This window comes from Aplidium turbinatum, chromosome 11 (genome assembly GCF_918807975.1).
Source record: "Aplidium turbinatum chromosome 11, kaAplTurb1.1, whole genome shotgun sequence".
Lineage (NCBI taxonomy): Eukaryota > Metazoa > Chordata > Ascidiacea > Aplousobranchia > Polyclinidae > Aplidium > Aplidium turbinatum.
In genome coordinates this window covers 20,200,255-20,219,715 of record NC_137482.1, presented here as the reverse complement: position 1 = coordinate 20,219,715, position 19,461 = coordinate 20,200,255, and the positions used below count along the sequence as shown (strand labels likewise).

Genomic DNA, 19,461 nt, shown 5'->3' with positions numbered 1-19,461 from the left:
AATTTTAACCCATCACAAAACGTTTGGCATTGTTGCATCAGCATCTGCTAATGTTGAAAGATGGTTTTGATCTTTTTGAGGATTGTAAACTTCAAGCGTACTGTGATGTCTGTTCACCAATACCTTAGTTTATATATTTACCAACTTTTACAGATTTTTACCTTTATGGGATAAGATACAAGCAAATTGCATTTGGCTAAATTAAATGCATTTTTTACCGTGTTTAACAGAATTTCCAACAGTTCTTTTAAAAAAATGCAACTTGCAGCAAAATACAGTGTGTTTTATTCTAGACTAGAGCTTCGGTAGAGAGTGTGTCTTGTTAAACCATAGGCATCGTATGCCTGTGTTTTATTCTACTCCATGAAGATTTTCGTCTAATTTTTTCACATTTTTTGTTTTTTACTGTTAAGGAGTCGTGACTCACGTTAATGCGACGTTAAATTACTGTAAATATTTTTCAGGCACCTCGTCATCTCCGGGACCGTCCAGTCTTCGTGACAACGTCATGCTTGCCTCTGGAGGGCGCCTCTCTCAACGGGAGCTCTGGCCCCAAGCAATTCAGGTTGAAGGCATCGCACGAGTATGTCTGAATACAATCACTTCAATTATTCACTCCTGATTTCTAGCGCCTGCCACCAACCAAAAAGTTGTCATTTTTACGTCGTTGAAACGATGTAAAAATGACAACTTTTTAACGACTTGTTTTCCTGCCCCAATGCTTGTTGGTTTTGGTCTATTTTGATGTTTTTTCTTAGTGCTGGTGATTGATTGTTTTCTAGTGACTTGAACATTGCATTATGTTGATTCAATGTTGGAATGGCGTAAATGGAAGTACGTTCACAATCCTTGCTAGAAGTATCATTGAATACTGAAAAGTTTGGGTGTTCATCAGGACAATTATCGTTTCTGGCACTAGTTGCAACGTTCATCTTATGAAAGTAAAAGCAACGATAAACAAGTTGATTTATCGCTTCACTGACGTTTTGCGCATCATGACAATGCGCATCCTCAGAGCGAATAACATACAAAATAAAATTTACAAAGTTATATACCGCAGTGCGGTGTTTCATTTTTTTGCCTTCAATCGCACTGCGGTATATACAGTAACTTTGTAAATTTTATTTTGTATGTCATTCGCTTTGAGGATGCGCATTGTCATGTTGCGCGAAACGTCAGTGAAGCAATGAATCAACCTGTTTGTCGTTGCTTTTACTTTCATCAGATTAACGTTGCAACTAGTGCTAAAAACGGTTAATATCATTCTAAAGTCAAATCGTCGGCGAAGTTTTTTTTACTTCTCCTCATGTTCTGACGGCTTGCTAGCGCAATGCTCTTCCTGAATACACACAAACGACCACTAACGTTTATCGAACGAAAATTGATCAGATGAACTTGAGAGTTGCATCTGCCGATTATATTGATGTTTGTGACGTCATGGAAAATTACAAAATTTTGACCGAGCGGTTCCTTTTTGGTGTTACGGCTACTGTTCAAATTTTAGTTTGTCTTTCATTGTCTGCAACAATGGTTGCGAATCTGTCAACATAGTGACCTAGTAAAATTAAATGGCAGCTTTTGTCGGCTGAGAAGGAAAGGAAAGCCCTCAAAAAATGCTTTACGCTTTAACAATGTAGTTAAAGAAAACATGCTTGAGAAATGGTTGCAGTTGAAATATTGAAGCCTAGCCAGCATTTCATCCTTTTTTCATTAATTCAACGTTGACGTTGAATCAACGTGAAAAAAAAACTGATGTGCCGACCAGACAATGTTTCTGCTGCCACAGGATGCTCAAGCAAGCTGGGCGCATGAAAATTTGTCAATTTGCTTTTTTTTTGAAGTGTTGCAGAACTGCATTCAAAATTAAACGAACAAAAATACAAAAACATCAAGAGCTTGTTTCAGACCTCACAAACGAAAAATGCGGTAAAGCTTTTGAAAGTGGGTTCTTCAGGATCAATTATGAAGTTTTATCGCGAATAGTCCAAATTATTCGCTCTTATTCTGTCTTTTCTTTTACACCATCATCTTTTGACCATGTTGTCAATGAAGTCAAGATGAGAAAAGGTTTCCAGAAAGTTTTACTTAGTTTTTGGTTTGTTATCTAGTGCTCAAAGTAGTTTAAATAATTCAAAGATTTGGAACCACTTGGGTTGCGTGCCCCTGCTGCAATGAGTAGTTGCCAATACCTAATCGAATACCTTTACCTCAATTTAATGCAAATCAACACGGAATTGAAGTAAAGATATTTGCATTCTGGAACGTTTGCATGTTCTACACAACCGCATACATTTCGCTTAGGAAGTGATGTTGATTTGAATTTAAAAGTTACCGCTAGAATGCTGGATTCGCTCAAATATGCTGGATCAATGTGAAAAAAGATCTGATTTGAAGGCTGGGTAATTGCTGGACCAAGACGCCAGTATGTCCGATTCTGTTTTTGCTTGACAAGAAAAGGATGAAGAGCTCATCAGTAACTTGACAAAAAAATTGTTTGTACCAATCTCATCCATACAACGTTACACTTACAAAAAAACTTTACAGATGGTATTGGCCGCATCCAATGTTTTTGTTGAACAATTAAGCTCTGGTGCCGTTTTTTGGTCGAGTGAGACTGGAGTCGGACAACCGAAAGAGTAGATTTGTACTGTATAATTGGCAGGCCGTCAAGGTTGGATCATATGCCATTAATTTTTACCTCTTCATTTTTCTTGCAATGGTGAAATGATTCATTTGTAGAAGTTAATGACGTTGAAGCATACCCTTAATGAAGTGCATTTCTTAACAGGCGGCTTCTTCACAAATGGCCCGGATGAACGTCTCTGGTGGTCCTGCGGCCAGCATGTCTCCTCTTAACATCTTCCCTCCTCCCAACATCCACCACTCGAGTCCGGACACATTCTCCACCGCCACCTCCTTGCATCAGGCTTTCGTCTTGTCCCAGGCCAGCGAACCCATTGCGCGAAATCAATCGCGTGAAAACACGCATTCACCAAAGAAATGATGACGTCAGTGCGACTTGTGGCGACGTCACTTTGCAATATGCCAACAACTGAGCTCCTCGTTCGTGACTGGTTTTTTATCGAAGCGTACCAACTGGGAAGCTACTTGAGTTTCTTTAGTCTGCTCAAATAGGTCAGTTTGACGCAAAAATCAAATGCGTAATTTACGCAAAGTTGACGCAATACTTTATTGACGCAATCGCAGGGTCAAAAACGAAATGCGTCCGCGCAGCAGCGATAACTTCTGGAGCCGCGGTTTTATAAAAAGTTGCAACTTTTCTTTTTTATCACGTGTAACTCTGATTGCGCTTACTTTTTTTCGCTTTTTGTTAACTTTCTTGTATATCTCTTATGAAGATATTCGCTTTCACGGCCCACTTTTAACTTGTCACCCACCGTCATCATGCGTTTGCACCCCTCCAGCTAGCAAACCAGCCCCTTTTTACAATGATTCAACGTTGAATGAACGTAATAAGGGAGCTAGTTTGCTGAGTTGTCCTTTAAATTAACAAGTTCATCCCATGCAGTATAGCCTACTCGCCTTTGATTAACTAGATTTCTGTGTCATGTAAATCGATACCCACCTGGTAAAATCCATTCTTTTTGCATTAATTCAAAGTTCGCAAACAGTATGTGACGTGTGTCTGCAGACGTTGAATAGATATAGAAAAGACGGATTTTGCTGAATGTCTTGCTTCGGTTAGCATCTATTTTCAGTTTTCTTGATGCAAGTGAAGCAGTTTGGCTGTTGAGGCATTGCGAGTTGTAGTCACACGTGCAAACCGAAAAATTATTGTATTTTTACATCAGTGTAACGTCAAAGCTTTAAGCCGATGTAAAAATGCCGTAATTGTTTTGCTTAGTTCAGTGTCACTGTATAGAAAGTATTATGTTGTGAGCAAAAATAAAATTGAGTATATACTGTATATATTAGGGTGTTTTATATGGTTGGTTCAGTGGCTCAGTGCCAGCACCCGTGGCTCAGTGGTTATCGCCTTCGGCTGTGGTGCTGGTAGCCCTGGGTTCGATTCTAGGTCAGGTCATACCAAAGACTTTAAAAAGGGTACCGATTGTGTTCTTTCTTACATGACGCAGTGAGGATAAATTGGGTAACAATCTGGTGACATATCACCCTCTTCCAATCTGCCTTGAGCCAGCATGGAAGCAGTACGGCTCATAAAATCACATGGAACCCTGTCAAGTAACCCATGTTGATGCGCAATCTGCTGCAAGCGGAGATAGCGAATGATTATATGGTCGGTTGGTTTTGAATCTTTATCCTCGACCAGTGGCGCCGCCAGACCTTCAACAATGGGGGGGCAAAATATTGACAGTGCAAGACAGTAGCGTAGTCAAAATTTTTGAAAGGGGGGTGTTAACAGCCGGCGGGCGAAGCCCGATGGTGTGTTCGCTGAAGGCGACACTTAGCGGCGGGGGGTCTGGGGGGCCTCCCCCAGAAAATTTTGAAAAATTACTTTCAGTTTGGTGCATTCTGAGAGCATTTTCAACAAAATTGTGGGTATGAATATTTCTGTAAAATGGTGCTGTCCGGTGGCATAGCAAAAGGATAAGATCATGTTTTCTTCGGCATTTTTCGGAAATAAAGCTAAGTCTCTATGTTTTCTTGTTGCTAATTCCAGACTGAGATATTTGAATGTTTGGTATTGGCAAAACTCGCTCTTTTAATGCAGTTTCGTTTAAAATTAGGCAAACTTTGTTTTAGAGACATAGGTTGATTGCTTTTTTTTTGCGAGATTATTACAGTTTTATTATTTATCAATTTTCTACTTGGTTGATTCAAAAAGAGATCTTATTCCGGTAACTCACTAACTTTTATGCTTTGAAGTCAACCCAAAGTTTAGAAAATGTAACGTCATAGAGGTCATACATCTTGATGAGTATCAAACAAAAAGCTTTGAGACAATGAAGTTACTTTAGGCTATTTCTGATATATTCAAGTTTTGTATAACGAATAGATGTTAGATGGCATGCATCCTTGCACAGTTTGACGAGAAATTACAATGCGGCTTACAATCACGATAATGAGAACCTTATATTTTACTGATCTCCGGAGCTGACGTAAACCTTAAACGTCATGTCGACATATTCTTGATGCCCCCTTTATCGAAAATTGTTCATTGTAATACCGCTTTGAAGGAGGATTACGACTATGAACAAAAGAATAAATTTTAAACTTCATTTTGAATTGAAAAGACATGACGTAATGTCTTCCAACCTTAGTTATATATTTTTTCATTACGTAACGTCTTGTAGGAATAAATTGAAAATCAGTATGATCACTCAAAATGAAAGCAATGGGACTACGAATCCTCACTAAACCAATCAATCAATGGTCTTGTTGCACCGCAGATGACAGCCTTATATTTTACTGATCTCCGGAGCTAACTTTAAGGCATAGATCTGTTGACTCAATGCAAACCCTTTGAAGGTTGGGGGGGGGGGGGGGGGGGCTGTCAATTCAACTTTTTGTATCAACAGTTGTATCTCTAAAACCACCGAGGCTGCGACTACGAGATTTCTTGACTTTTCCTAACTTTTATTCACCTCTATTGAGCTGAAATTTTGAGCGAATAAAGGTTATAGATTGAGAGATATAAAACATTTCTCAGCACATCCTCTGAAATATTTCATATTCTATTGTTCAAAATTTTCCCACCAGCTGGATGAAAGTAATTAATTTGGCGCATGTCTCGTTAATCCTAACTGTTTCACAGCGTGAAGGGAATTGGCTGTATGTAAAATAATGTAAAAAAAGTTGATCACAGCAGTACAATGCACGTTCTTCATTACTCTACCAAAAAATAATGTGTAAACTCACGCTACAAATTACACTCATAAGTGACCTCAACATTTCAACGTATATGAGCAGTTCTAAAATTCACATAGTTTTAATTTTTGGATATGCTCAGCGTGAATAATTTTACAAAGTAAATCCCAAATTTTGAAACCGTGTCAAAATAACAAAGATATCACTCCTAAAGCAAAAGAAGAATCGGCAGCCTCCCCCCCCAAACTGAGCAAGACTCCAGGAGCCCAACCTTCTAAGGGTTAAAAGTCATGTCGACTTATTCTTGATGCCCCCTTATCGAAAATTGTTCTTTGTAGTACCGCTTTGAAGGTGGATTACGACTATGAACAAAAGAATAAATTTTAAACTTCAATTTGTATTGAAAATACATGACGTAATGTCTTCCAACTTTATCACATTTTTTTCATTACGTAATATTTACTACCACCAAACCACTTTTGACGATCGAATTTTTTAATTTATTATTCGGTAAAATGTTTAGATGATGTCACGTCATTACGTCGATTTGAAATATAATTTCATTCATGACGTCGTATGGATGAAAAACTTTTACAAGTTTTATACTCTTCTGAGATTAAAGAAGAAACATAAATGATAAATATTGGAGAAATTGAGTCTCCTTTACAACTTAAGAATCGAACAACTCAAAACTGCTGAAACGAAACGTTTTGTTTAAGTGAAAGAATCACTGCAAGCAACCAATGCCAAAATGCGCGCGAAAGAAGTCATGGGAGTGTGAAGTATCAAAAATTTAACAGGTTGTTATTTGTCTACATCAATGTGACGTTAGTTAAAACTTTAAAAAGTCTATATCTTTGCTTCTGTAAAAAATCTTTTTATCTATTGTACAATTTAGTCATCAAGGTTTTCCATACTTTTTTTAAAGAGAGAGCTTTTACCCCCCTCCCCCCTTGCAGCTTCAGTTGACTTACTTGAGGTTGGGATCCAAATGTTAAAAAAAATATTAATATGTATTAATAAAAAAAAAATTAAAAAGATGTTGCCCAAAACATTGGGGGGGCAGCTGCCCCGCCTGCCCCCCCCCCTGCCGGCGCCACTGCCTCGGACTGATAAAGCCTTGATTGGTTATTCCTGGTAGTTTCTCTACTTGTAGAGGCTCTTGATGTAGGGCCGGTTACCGAGATTAGCAGAGTGAAGTTTTCCGACCGATTGTTGAAGTGTTGTTGCTGGGGAATTATTTCATTCACTAGGTGCCGCTGAAAGGAGAGTAGTCCTGAAATGCGTTGCTCAAGCGCACACCCCGAGAGTCGAACCAGCGACGCGTGATCTTGAGCCGTGCGCGTAACCACTTGTTGGCTAACGAGGCCGACAATATATTTCCGATTTTCAAAAAGCCTGGGACCTGACGTCACAGGTAAAATGAGACAACGATAGTTCAACTTATTACGACATCATAGAGATGTGAGGCCCAGCCTTAGTAGTTATGACGTATTTAAAAAATTAGTTTTGGTAGAGTGACTAAAGTGGTGTGAAAATGCGCATAATTTTTTTTGTGCTTTTCAAAGATAAACTTCTACATCAACAGTCAGATCAACTAGCCTACTGTCTGTTTTGTAGATCGAAGTAATAACTTACCTATGTCTTTATCGGCTTCATAAATTAATTGCCAACTTGCAAAAGTAGGCTACTGATAGAAGCTTTAAAAATGAGCAAAGATTCTTCAACGTCTGCTATAGTTATGCTATGACGGAAGTAGGCCTAGCGGCCAGCCTAATTGTCAAAGTTTATGATCATATATTTAAAATTACCTTATTTACAGTAATTATAGCCTACTTTGTGTTTGAAGCCAACACAGAAAACATGGTTGAGGAGTCAATAACGGCAGCCAGCACAAAATTTCTGGGGATAAGTATTTTTGCACATGTGAGGGAGCTCGGCAATTAGTCAGCAAAGGCGGACTACCCACTGAAAAGTCTCTTCCAAAAACTTTGAAGAAAATACCTTAAAATTGTGCATTCTGAGAATGCTTTCAGTTCAGCTAAAATCAACAGTAAAACTTTGTCAACTGATGCTGTTCTAAATTGTGAACTTTTTATCTGAAATATTTTGGGGGAGGAGCAATTGCTCTCTGGCGGTAGCCAAAATAGCTGGCAAAAAGAATGTGAATTCATAGTCGGATGTTTTCTATCCGACTTTACAACCTTGTGTAACACTGTAAACCACCCACAATATAAGCAAGTAAGCCTACCATAAATAAGGTAAAAATAAGCGCGAGCGAGCGCTGAAGTACGGCAGGTCATGCTTGGCAAACTCTGACACACACACAACATTGAACTATTCTTTTCCAGAAGATGTGAATTATTTTACTCTTTATGCCAAATAAAATAATTTGCAAAACAAAATAAAATATGCAAAAAAAATTTTTTTTATTAAAAGAGTATGGGCTCTTGCCAAGTGCTTCCTTCAAAGTCTAAAAAATGTTCCTTCAACTCACGTTCCTCGCTTTGACACTTCCTTTCCGCAGTTTGCAATTGCATATTGATCCGGAATCTTATGATCGCTTTACCAATTATTTTCGTTTTCGCGCCACTCCGGTTGCTAGCTGTTCAGCACTCGAGTGGGTTCATTTGCAGCAGAATTTGCAGAAATACGGTTAGAGATGACTTAATTTACATAGCCTAGTTGATTAGTTATATTTAGATTTTATTTGAATAAGGACTTTTTGAGGATCCCCAGTAAGACTGAAACAGGATGTAGGGGTTTTAGAAAGCAGTAACGGAATTTGATGTAATTTGCGGTGCTTGACTTTGAGCATTTATTGTTTGATGACTTGCTTTGCGTATGGTAGGCCTATAAATTCTGCATTTTTGTGATCTTCATCAGTAACACTTTAAAAAAACTCAGGCCAGCATAGGTTTGTGTGATTTCTTTAAAAATTGGAGGTAGTTAGTCGTGTTGACATTGCTGTGTATTTTTTCACTCCCTTCACAATTGCTGTGAATTGTTGTTCTTTGGGCTTTCAGTTGAGTCTTTGTATGCTACAGAATAGGCCACAATACAGACGTTTAGTGGACAAAGAGTGCTCTCAAAAATAGGAAAGAGCTAACTGAAGAAGTGATCTGGTACTCTTCAATTGGCAGAGGCTATATTTACTATATATTTGGTAAAAATCAATGGTATTATAGGTTGTGGTAAGAATAGCCACTGCGTTCTTAGTTGGGTGATCTACCTAATAGTCAAAAGGAATAAATAAGATAACAGAATCAAACGTCTTTTTTATCTAGAACCGAAACATTTTTATAATGAGGCTGGGCCATCACTTGCATGAATTTTTGCGGTAAGAATGTTGTTACAGTTATTTTAACAGTTGTTTGCAATGTTGCAGAAAAAATTTACAAAGAAATTACAACTGCGATTTTTTAGAGTGCGGTAGCCATCAATTTTTCCAACAATATCACCTCAATGGTATTATCTCATTCGTGACTGTGTTGGTTTGTGAATCAATATTTTGATTGTTTGAAACGGTACCATATCTTGTGGTCGAAACTAAAGAAACCATTTATTTTGCAAAATGCTGTTAAAAATGCAACAAAATATTTCACTTTAAAATATGCACATCATAGTTATTTTTGTAACTCAAAATCAGGACACTTTAAAACAACCAGCCTGATCGAAAAAAGGGTGTTGTGTTTCATCAGGATCTCTGAAATGAAAAAGTAAGGCTTCATTAAGTGTTTCATCTTTTCAAGGTCTGAAAATTTTGAATTGTTTTTGCTTAAAACCCCAGAACCGAGACTTTTTATTTGACTGACCAGATTTTAGTACAAAGCTTTAAAAACCGCGACTGTCCTTGCTAAAATGGGACGTATACTGTAATACCATTTATAAGCTTACTTAAAAGTAAATTTGAGCTGAAATTTTGTTAATCAATTGTTTTGATGTAGAAAGTGATGGTCAGAATCACTGATAATACTGTACGTACAGTAACCTGCAACACCACATTCATCAGCATAAGTTAGAACCACTTCACCTTACACCCAGTGTGCACTGTGCACACGGGTCAATGATTTAATGTTTTTTTGGAAGTTCCTATATGTATGTCGCTCTTAGTCTATTTTGCATGCGTGTGGGCATGTGCACTATTGTAACTACATTTTATAATACTTTGTGTTGAAGCATAGGTCGGAAGACAAGATGGTGTGTGTAGCCTGACTGTCCCACAACTTTGCGCCTAGCAGAAATTTTGTTTGGTTTGGAAAAAATTTGTATTTTGACTAACATAAGTGTCAATACTAATAAATCTTTAAAGAATAAAACTTGCTTAGGGTTTTCAGTAGTCTACTATTTGATATGAGGTCAGACCTTTTTTTGTACATAGTTCCATATAAAGAAAAAATTTTCTGACTCTCTTTATTCATCATACAGGCAGCTTGAGAACATCTAAAAGTTGCAAATGTATTATGAAACAATTCAACACAGTTTTTCCGGCTTGAGATTTAAAGTGAAACATCCAATGACAATTTATGGAATGACTCTATTTACTGTGCCATAGATGTAGTTTCTTGAATGAGACATTTGTAGGACTGCTCTCCATTCAGGTGCACCTAAAGGATAGAATAATTCAAAAACAATAACGTTTCAGCAATTGATAACTCCACTCTGCTAATTTTAGTAGCTGTGTCAGTGGCGAAACTGCCAGGAATAAACCTTTTAGAGACTTTCAGTCTAAGATTAAAGATTTTAAACCAACCAGCAATTGTATCAATAGGCCATAAACATTTTTAAATTTTAATAAAATACCGTTGTTTCAATACATCAAAGGAGCACAGTTGTTGTCATAATTTTCATAAGTGTTTTGGTGTTAATTTTCAATGTTACACTCGACTGCTATGCTCGACTGCTGAGAGTAGCTGTACCGGTAGTATATCAGTTTCAGCCATATGTTTTTCTAAAAGATTTTTTATTATTTTCTTCACTTTATGCTGGGTGCAGCGGTGCAGGCTAAAATGCATTTTGCTTTTATGAATCTTCCACTGGCAACTTCTAAATGAAATTTTGAAATATTTGACGCTTATCAGCGTCACAGCGTGTATTAAGTATATATTTTAGCAGTGGCGTAGCCAAGGGGGGGGTTTTGGGGGTTACAACCCCCCCCCTTTGGCACGCGTGTGACGTCACGATATTGAGAATGATACTTTCAGTCTAAAAAAATTGCCTAATTTTAAACAAAATTGCATTAAAAAAGCGAGTTTTGCCAATACCAAACATTCAAACATCTCAGCCAGGAATTAGCAACAAAAAAACACAGTGACTTAGCTTTTTTTTCAAAAAATGCCGAAGAAAACATGATCTTATCCTTTTGCTATGCTACCGGACAACACCATTTTACAGGAATATTCGTACCCACATTTTTGTTGAAAATGCTCTCAGAATGCACCAAATTTAAAGTAATTTTTCAAAATTTTCTGGGGGAGGCCCCCCAGACCCCCCACTGTTGGGTGGTCAAAACCCCCCCTTTCAAAATTCCTGGCTACGCTACTGTATTTTAGTATTCATAGTTTCATACTATTTTCCCACATGTTGATTGGTACATTTACTGCATTGTATTAGGCCTACTTGTTATATACAACTATTGCTAGAGAAGTAATTATTCCTGTTAAGCATCCAGCCTGAAATGTTTAATTCGTAAATAAGTTTTTCAGTTTTAAAAAATTAAATGTAGAAAGCATCAGCACACATTGCATCAATGTAAAAAAGGATTGATCGGCTTGTTGGGAATGTAAGATAGGTCATAGATGCAATATGGAGCTCAAACATGTGATCTTTCGGAATATGCTGTTTTTCTTCAGTAAACGAAAGTTGTATTTGTTGTGGTCACTGTGCATTTAGCGGATGTAAAAAGTTTCTATTTGAATACGATACTGAAAAAGTCGCCTTTATGATGGTGAAAGCTTTATCAATGGTTTGTGCAAGTTTCCGAGGCTATTTGATTGTAATTATTGGTGTTGAATCGTTCAATTGCATTTTTGTGTAACTTTCTATGCTTCGGAACAGATGTTAAGAGTCTACTTCATTCACTTATGTGAAAAAGTTTAGCTTTGTTCCATGAAAATAAAAAGGGAATTGTTTTATGTGTAGCGTGTGTAAAGGTGGAAACGGGTGAAAACTTTTGTTACTGATTTTTGCTTATTTGATGAAGTAAATCACCCAACATGTTAGCTAGGCATTGGGCTTCATGTTTGTGGATGATTTTGAAACGCAAGAAACGAAAACTAATACTGTAATTTTTATGCTGTATAAAAAAGTGTACATTGTGAAGCTTTATGTTGGTTTTAAAACACGTGGGGGCGCTGTGGAGCGATAATCAACTACGTATTTTTTAAAATGGTGACAATTTCCTCTTAAAACCAAATTTGTATTTTGATAGGGTTCAAATTACATCGATCAATGAGTGGAGCTTATGATCGTCAACCAAGCGTTTTCACTTGGAAAGAATTAAATATTTTAAACATTTTTTGACGAATACTTATTTTCTTCTAATTTCGATTATCTCTGCCTTTTGAAATAGCATGAAAGTAAGAGGTTTTATGACAAAATCAATCACCCATGATCATTTTTAATCATCTTTTGTATCACCTCGCATTATCTTTCACGCTTTATTTCAAACCAATTTGCCGTTCTCTGCAAAGGAGCTTGAGAAAGAATGCTACAAGATTATCATAGCACTCCTTTTCATATAAACCCTTTTGTACTGCATCAGAGGGACAAAATCTATTGTTTTTCTGGAGGATTTTTTTGTTCTTGACAGATTGCTGTCCTCACATCAATTGCTTCGTGCATCCTCTTATTAGCAAGAATACACGCGTAACTCTTCATTACTGGTCATATCAAACACTGTTCTGAAATGAGTTTTTTGACATTCATTTTCTATTCCATTTGGTATTAAGTGGACAATTAAAACGATTGCTAGTTTTTTTGTTCTGTCCCTATAATTATCATGTTATAATCATGGCAGCAAACCAATGCAAGCCTTCGAAAGAGAAACCTCTGTATTTACCAGCAAGTGATTACTGTACTCACAATGCGCAAGTAACAATTTGGTGTCACTGTACAGTTATACAATACTGTAGTTGGGTACCGGTAGCTCTTTTCTCCGTTAGGCTCTAGTTTGACGTCATTAAGCCTTTTGTCATTTCAGAATGGTCGAACTTTTCAGGGCTTCCACGCATTATTTTCTAAAATTATTTAGAGCAATCTAAAAAATTGAGTTGAAGTATAAGATTGAAGGAATGGTGAGAAGCTACTTTCAATGTGTATGCAGATCGCTTTGGAGATAAGCAAAACCGTTCATGGTCATTTTCAATTTTACTGAAATTTTGAAACTGTGAATAACCACATTACTTAAATACGGCATCACTTTAGAATAATGTTTATTTACTTGTGGATCAATGCTGCATCATTATTCGTGAAATAACTTCTTAACCATGAACAATTTTCTCGATGATGCTATTCGAAAAAAAGACGCACCAAATATAAGGTTTTCCATTTTAAAGGCTTGGTTTGTGTTGAAGTTACGTCATTACTATTGTTTATCACGCCTCACTGCATATCACGAATGACGTTTAACTTCAGAACGAAATAGATACAATTATTGAGGAAAAAAGTTTTGGAGAAACTTCCATTGGTCTGACCTAGTGCGGACCAAGAGTGGGTAAACTCTTGCGAACCTTTTTAATATGAGATTGCGTAAGCCATAAAGGTACTTTTTGCTGTCTTGCCTCTGGAGTGTTGATGTGTTGATATCCTGGCCTCGTTTGCACCGTTTGTTGCGGCAATGGTCTGTTTTCTCAATTTATGACGAATCTTACTCTTTGTCGAAATGTCGTCATTTTCTACGTCATACTTTGGATTAACATGTTTATGAAGAAACAACTTTCCTTCCCTGAGTCACAATCAGACCCAACGTAATTAAGTCATTCTCCTTTTTTACGTCTTTTCTACGATATTCATTGGAGTTGAAAATAGGTGTGGTTTTCATGATTAAGACGCTCATATGATCTGGTTGGAACTTGAGTTGTTTTGACTAGGCGTGTTATAATCACGACTTCTGGAAGAAAATATTACGAAAGAAACTACGACCACAGTTTTAATCACGTAGATATTCTCTTTTTGATTATATCACGCTGTTATTAATCGAAACAAACGATAACAGATTAGCAATTACTTTGGCACCAACACGTCATTAATCCTTTACTAGGCCGGTTGTTATTAGGTGGTGCACTTCTAAGTTGACTGGCATTAAATTCTTGTCAAATATTGTTCGATTTTTCTTAATGTTGCGTTTTATTATCCTATTGCTTGGGCCGATGTATTCAACGAATTTTTACATGATGGCGTTACGACAATGCCAAAATGATTGGGAAGTTTGTTAGTTGGATGGAAGGTAGTCTCCCAACTCTTTATGTTTCTAATATATTTTCTATGTTCAGTTGTAGTTGACTGATGGTTTTTAGTATTTGTTTTATATGTTTTTTTGCAACCTTGCAACTTGCAGATTTTATGAATATTTGTATTTTGATTATCTGGGCCGTATACGGTTACGACGTGGCTCCACGGACCATGAAGCCACTTCACACCGCCATAGCCTGACGACACGATCATGATGATATAATTGTCACGGAAGAAGCTTTCACCTTGCAGCTCTCCGAAGTGAAGTAACGGCGGCAAGTGAGATCTCTGTGTAAAATAATGTTATGACCTTAGAAGCGTACATACACCATCATCACTAGATAAAAATATGTGACCCCTGCGAAACGTTTAGTGGGGACTGTTTTCGACTGGCAGACACTCAGACAGTAAATCAATAATAATACCACAGTTTAAGGACAAGCAAGCTGAAGGCAATGCCACTCAATTCAATCAGTCATCAAAGTACGTTGAACTTGAAGTCAATATGCCATTTTTGAAGTGTGATCCCAGCCAGGAAATCATTCGTTTTTTACATTGGTTTAACGTCTGCAGACGTTAAATCGATCTAAAAAACGACTGATTTCCTGGCTGGGATTATAATCTGTCTGGTTGTATTTTAATGCTATCAAAACTGCAATTATGAGTAATCACTCTTGCTAGCAAAGTTCAGCTTCTTAGCCTTGTCCGTTTTATTCATTTATTATTCTTTTTGCAATCAACGGAAGTGCATAAAGTTTGATAAAAAATTTAAGCGTAAACCAACAAGAAAATGTATTACACCGTTACACTTTGGAATATTATGTTGGCTTGATCATAGTACTACTACTACTGATAGTCTAGTGGTGAAGTAGCCGAAACAGTTAACATACCTAGACCATTATGTAAGGGTTGCCAATATTCATATGTTCGCTAGTTTTGTAGCACAAATGTCGAACACCTATAAAAGAAAATGCCAGACGAGTCCAAGTTGTGTCAAGTTATCATGTTATATATCGCGATTTCGAATGTTAAATTCTCTTTAGCACAACTTTATTTAACAGGTATAGTAAGAGCTTGCTGGGCGTGCAGGTATTCCCTTACGTTATACTGCCTTTCTCATTACTTTTGCATTTTAACCGGAAAAAGAGTTTTGAATTCTAGAAGCTTACTGGGACAAAAATTTTAACTTTAATCCCCAGAGTTGGTGGAATGGAGAAGCTGCCTTGTCCAATTGTCCATCCCACTTCTTTGTAAACTCTAGCAAGCCCTTCACGAAAATGTTCCATCAAACTCGTTGATTGCTGCATTGACATTGCTTTTGCATTGATACAACATTACAAAGAGTTGATTGGTGGTACAAAATTTGAAAATTGCGAGTAGAAGGTTGCACATTTAGGTTCATTTGGTTCTGACCTTAGCTCCTGAAGAGAGTTAGACGAAGATCTACAGCTATAAGCATTTGGGCAACTTTCTACCCGCAATAACGTTGTAACTCCCACCGTTAAAAATACTTTAAAATTATGTGTTTTATTCCACATTTACTACCTTGCATAAAGCATTTGCGGCATTGTCTATTGTGTAGTCTGCTCTAATTCGTTTTGTGTCTGGTGAAAAACTGCTTCATTGGCTTTTTTGTGAATACAAGTTGGTAAATTGTGATATCTGACCACTAAAACGGGTTTCCTGAACGAGAATACTCAAAAATTAACAAGCCAATAAACGCTTGAGATCTAATTCAAACCAATTATGCTACTGTACAAATGCTTTGGGGTTGGTGCCAATTTTTAAACAGCCACAGAAAACCAAAATAGTCAACAAAATTTGGTTATGATCGAAATCGAAGAACACATTCCAGTTTGAACAACGTGTTACAGATTTAACCATTTCTCCACTTTGGCAAGGCTAAGTTCCTCAACCCTTTATATTGAAAGGAAAATCCATCTTCTGACAAAGGTAAAGCACATGGTAATGTTAAAAAAAACAGAGTTCTGTAATCAGTTTTCGACTGTTGCACAAGATCCACTGAGCAAGAGGTATTGAAGAAACTGATCACACTTGAAAACTGACGAGACATCGTTGGCCTATTTAGCGTTTACTAACTTCGTTCTCGGCTTTTCACCATCATCATCATAATCCATCGTCGGTTATCGTCATAATCTTTTGTCGTTAACAAATTGACTACGAGATAAGATTTATCATTCGGCGTATAGAAGCTGCTTAGATAAGGGCACTTTTATTGTTGGTTTATGCTGGGTAGTCGGCCCACCAAAGACCACCCCCGTAGTCAAAGAGCCTATGTTCGTTTCTTTCAAAAGATTAAAAGCTTTTGCAGTGGTAATTTTAGTCTTTCTAGCTTACCCATCAAAGATGAACTGTGCAACATACACTGACGCGGAACAAAGCACACCGTTTGAGTAAACTTCAACAGACGTTGATGTCGCACACAACCGACATTTTGTAATAAATCTGCCCATGGGTCGACCCATCTTGTGATCCCCGGGCACAAATTTTCTTTCTACATCTATTTGACTCGTTCCAACTATAGAATATCCAACTCAATAAGCTTCTCAGGCAGCTAACTCAATCTTTTTTGCTTTGATTCCACGTCGGCATGCGTTGGAACAATAAAAAAAGTATCACTTTTGCAAACTGGGCCGGTCATCAGACGGTAAATTTATTCTTGAACATTACCTGAGTGACCCACCTGTTGTAGTGAGTTTAAATTTAACTGGATTTTTTAAGTTGATGTGTTATCCGACACATTCCAATTATGTTGTGAAATCAAATTAACTAATCATTTTAATTTATTGATTACTTTTCTACCCTGCGCCCAGACAGTACATCAACCATTTTTTTACGTTGAATCGATGAGTTGAATCAATATAAAAACGGTTGATTTGCTGTCTGGACACTACCAAGCCGACATTATTATGTTGAAAGTGTCCCATAACTAGACAGCAAAATCCGGCATTTTTACATTGATTCAACGTCTGCAGACGTTGAATCAATTTGCGGACTTTGCTGTCTGCGATATGGCTCCAAATTTCCGAGCGGCCGATCTCTGCTTTGGGCGTAATCTCCGTACAGAAAGCGTATCTGTAAGCGATTTCTCACTACCGTGTACCATCGTTATTGTTTATGCAACCATCAGTCACCTTTTCATAATGTGATGAAGAGAGTATTGAATATTGATTTATTGTTCTGTGACATAATATGATAGGTATCCTCAGTACAGTTGCCGTCCATCATCGCAGTATCTGAGTAGCAAAGAGTTGAATTAGGTCAGTATTGACCTGTTTGTGTCAACTTGCGCTTGCAGCAAAAGTATTTTCAGACCCGTGAATGGCTCCATGCACCCCTGTAGAAAAGCCACTGCTTTGCCATATAAAGGAAGGTGGGTGCTGTGAGAATACGTGCAAAATATACCTAATATTGTCTCGTAATGGCTTGGTATCACATGCATCTAAAGAATAGGTGATTTGCACAAATAGAAGTGCTGGTGATAGTTTCATTCTTATGCGCAACCTAGATTAGCCAGGACGCATTAGATTAAAGTTTTGGGACTTTTTGGTGCTGGTGTATCTTGGGAAATCAAACACGTACTGGTACTTTATTGTACGATGTTGATGAAAAACAGAAGATAGGACGGATAGGCTAATGTTATTGTTACAGTTTGACCGAGGGATATGAATTGAGTTTGGTGGCGCATCCTATCTCATCCTGCATATCTTTCTCTTTTTGCATTCACTCAACGTATGTAGACGTTAAATCATATCAATCTAAAAGGTCTAATTTGTTAGCTGAGATGTGATGTTTTCTCGGTACCTGTGCTGATATTTAACTTTGTACCCTCTTAAAATATGTTTTGTTACACCACTGAACTCCACCATTGCCCGAAGTGTATGAAGGTGTGTGCCTTGTTGTAGACTGTAGAAATACCTACACATGGCTTTATCGTTTTGACGTTGTTTTTGCATTGATAGTTATCGTTTTCATGTTTCTTTTCACAGCCAAGTTTCGTTTTAAAGTGAGTCGTTTAAAGTTCACTTTAAATCTCTGATAAGAATTATTTAAACATTGACATAACCAACCAAGTTAGTTCCACTATTGTTTACTATGCGCTGGTCGTGCAGTCGCTCCAAAGTAGCGAAAAAGTGGGTTGGATAGGTAGGAACAAATCCCATGTTAAATAAGAGCTGTGTTGAAATTTAAGTCCAGATATTTGAATTTTTAGCTTGCAAAGTACCTTATCGGTTTGACAGGTCTAGAAAAGGAATATGATTTTTTTTACCCTAGCCAACAAATCAATTTTAAACGTTAATTTAACCTCTGCAAAGCTGCACCTACAAGCTTTTAGAATAGAATTGAAACAAACTAAAACAGAAATGGGTTTCCTGGGCATTCACATTCACTGGGGTTGAATCTTCAAACATCAATCAACTTGTAATGACATCACTTCTGAGTAACATCAAAAGCGTGTCTTGGTTAAATGACCTCATTGCTACTGATTTTCAGGGTCATGGCTTGGCGAATAGGTAGTGGAGCGTTAAGTTTGCCAGGTGCCATTCCAGTCAGAAAAATCGGTTTCTTTACTTTGATTATATGTCTGCAGACGTTGAATCAATGCAAAAAGAACTGACGTGTCGGCTGCTGTATGTCAGTTACTTTTTATCAATGGTTTGTAGGTTGGAGGAAAAGGCAGGAAAATTGTGTAAAATTGCTAAGAATTTGAGCAGAAAAATGTCTTATTGTGTCATCTCCGCCCACACTTCAATTTCATAGAAAGTGATGCCGGTTTAATTGTTTTTGTTATCGTTTCACGTTGGTGTAATGCTCTCAGACGTCACAAATACCGCAGGCCAGAGTCGTTTTTCAGCTGCTGATCAGATAAACGTCGATCTGCACTATCCCTTACGTCATTTACAAAAGGCGACGACATTGACTCCATGTGATATGGAAAAAATTGGCTCCGAGCAAATTACGACCCTTAGAAATGTCCCTTGTTCTGTATGAATCACCATTGGCGCCGTGGTGTGGCGTGGCGAAGTCCACGTGCTGTGGTTTTGTCTGATATTCGTCAGGAATAGAGTCGCAGTGCAGTAGTTTGTGATGTCGTGAGAAAACGTGCAGTCAGTCAGCGAAAGTAGCAAAATAAATACATCGCAAGGAAACAGTATTTGCATTAAAAAAAAATTAATAGTTTCAATAGGTTACTTTCAG

General features: G+C 37.4%; 1 protein-coding gene across 2 annotated transcripts in view; it reads left to right on the top strand.

Annotated features, from left to right (window-relative positions):
• Positions 1–3,928, top strand: part of LOC145779961 (uncharacterized) — a 34,178-nt gene extending 30,250 nt beyond the window's left edge. The window contains exons 15-16 of one of the 2 annotated variants that reach the window (XM_082591656.1): positions 465–565; positions 2,789–3,928. In XM_082591656.1, coding sequence (XP_082447782.1) covers positions 465–565; positions 2,789–3,004 — 317 coding nt within the window. In that variant the 3' untranslated portion in view covers positions 3,005–3,928. Of the gene's footprint in view, positions 1–464; positions 584–2,788 lie in introns of both variants that reach the window. The other variant, XM_082591654.1, reaches the window with a different exon arrangement.
• Positions 3,929–19,461: the final 15,533 nt, after the last annotated feature.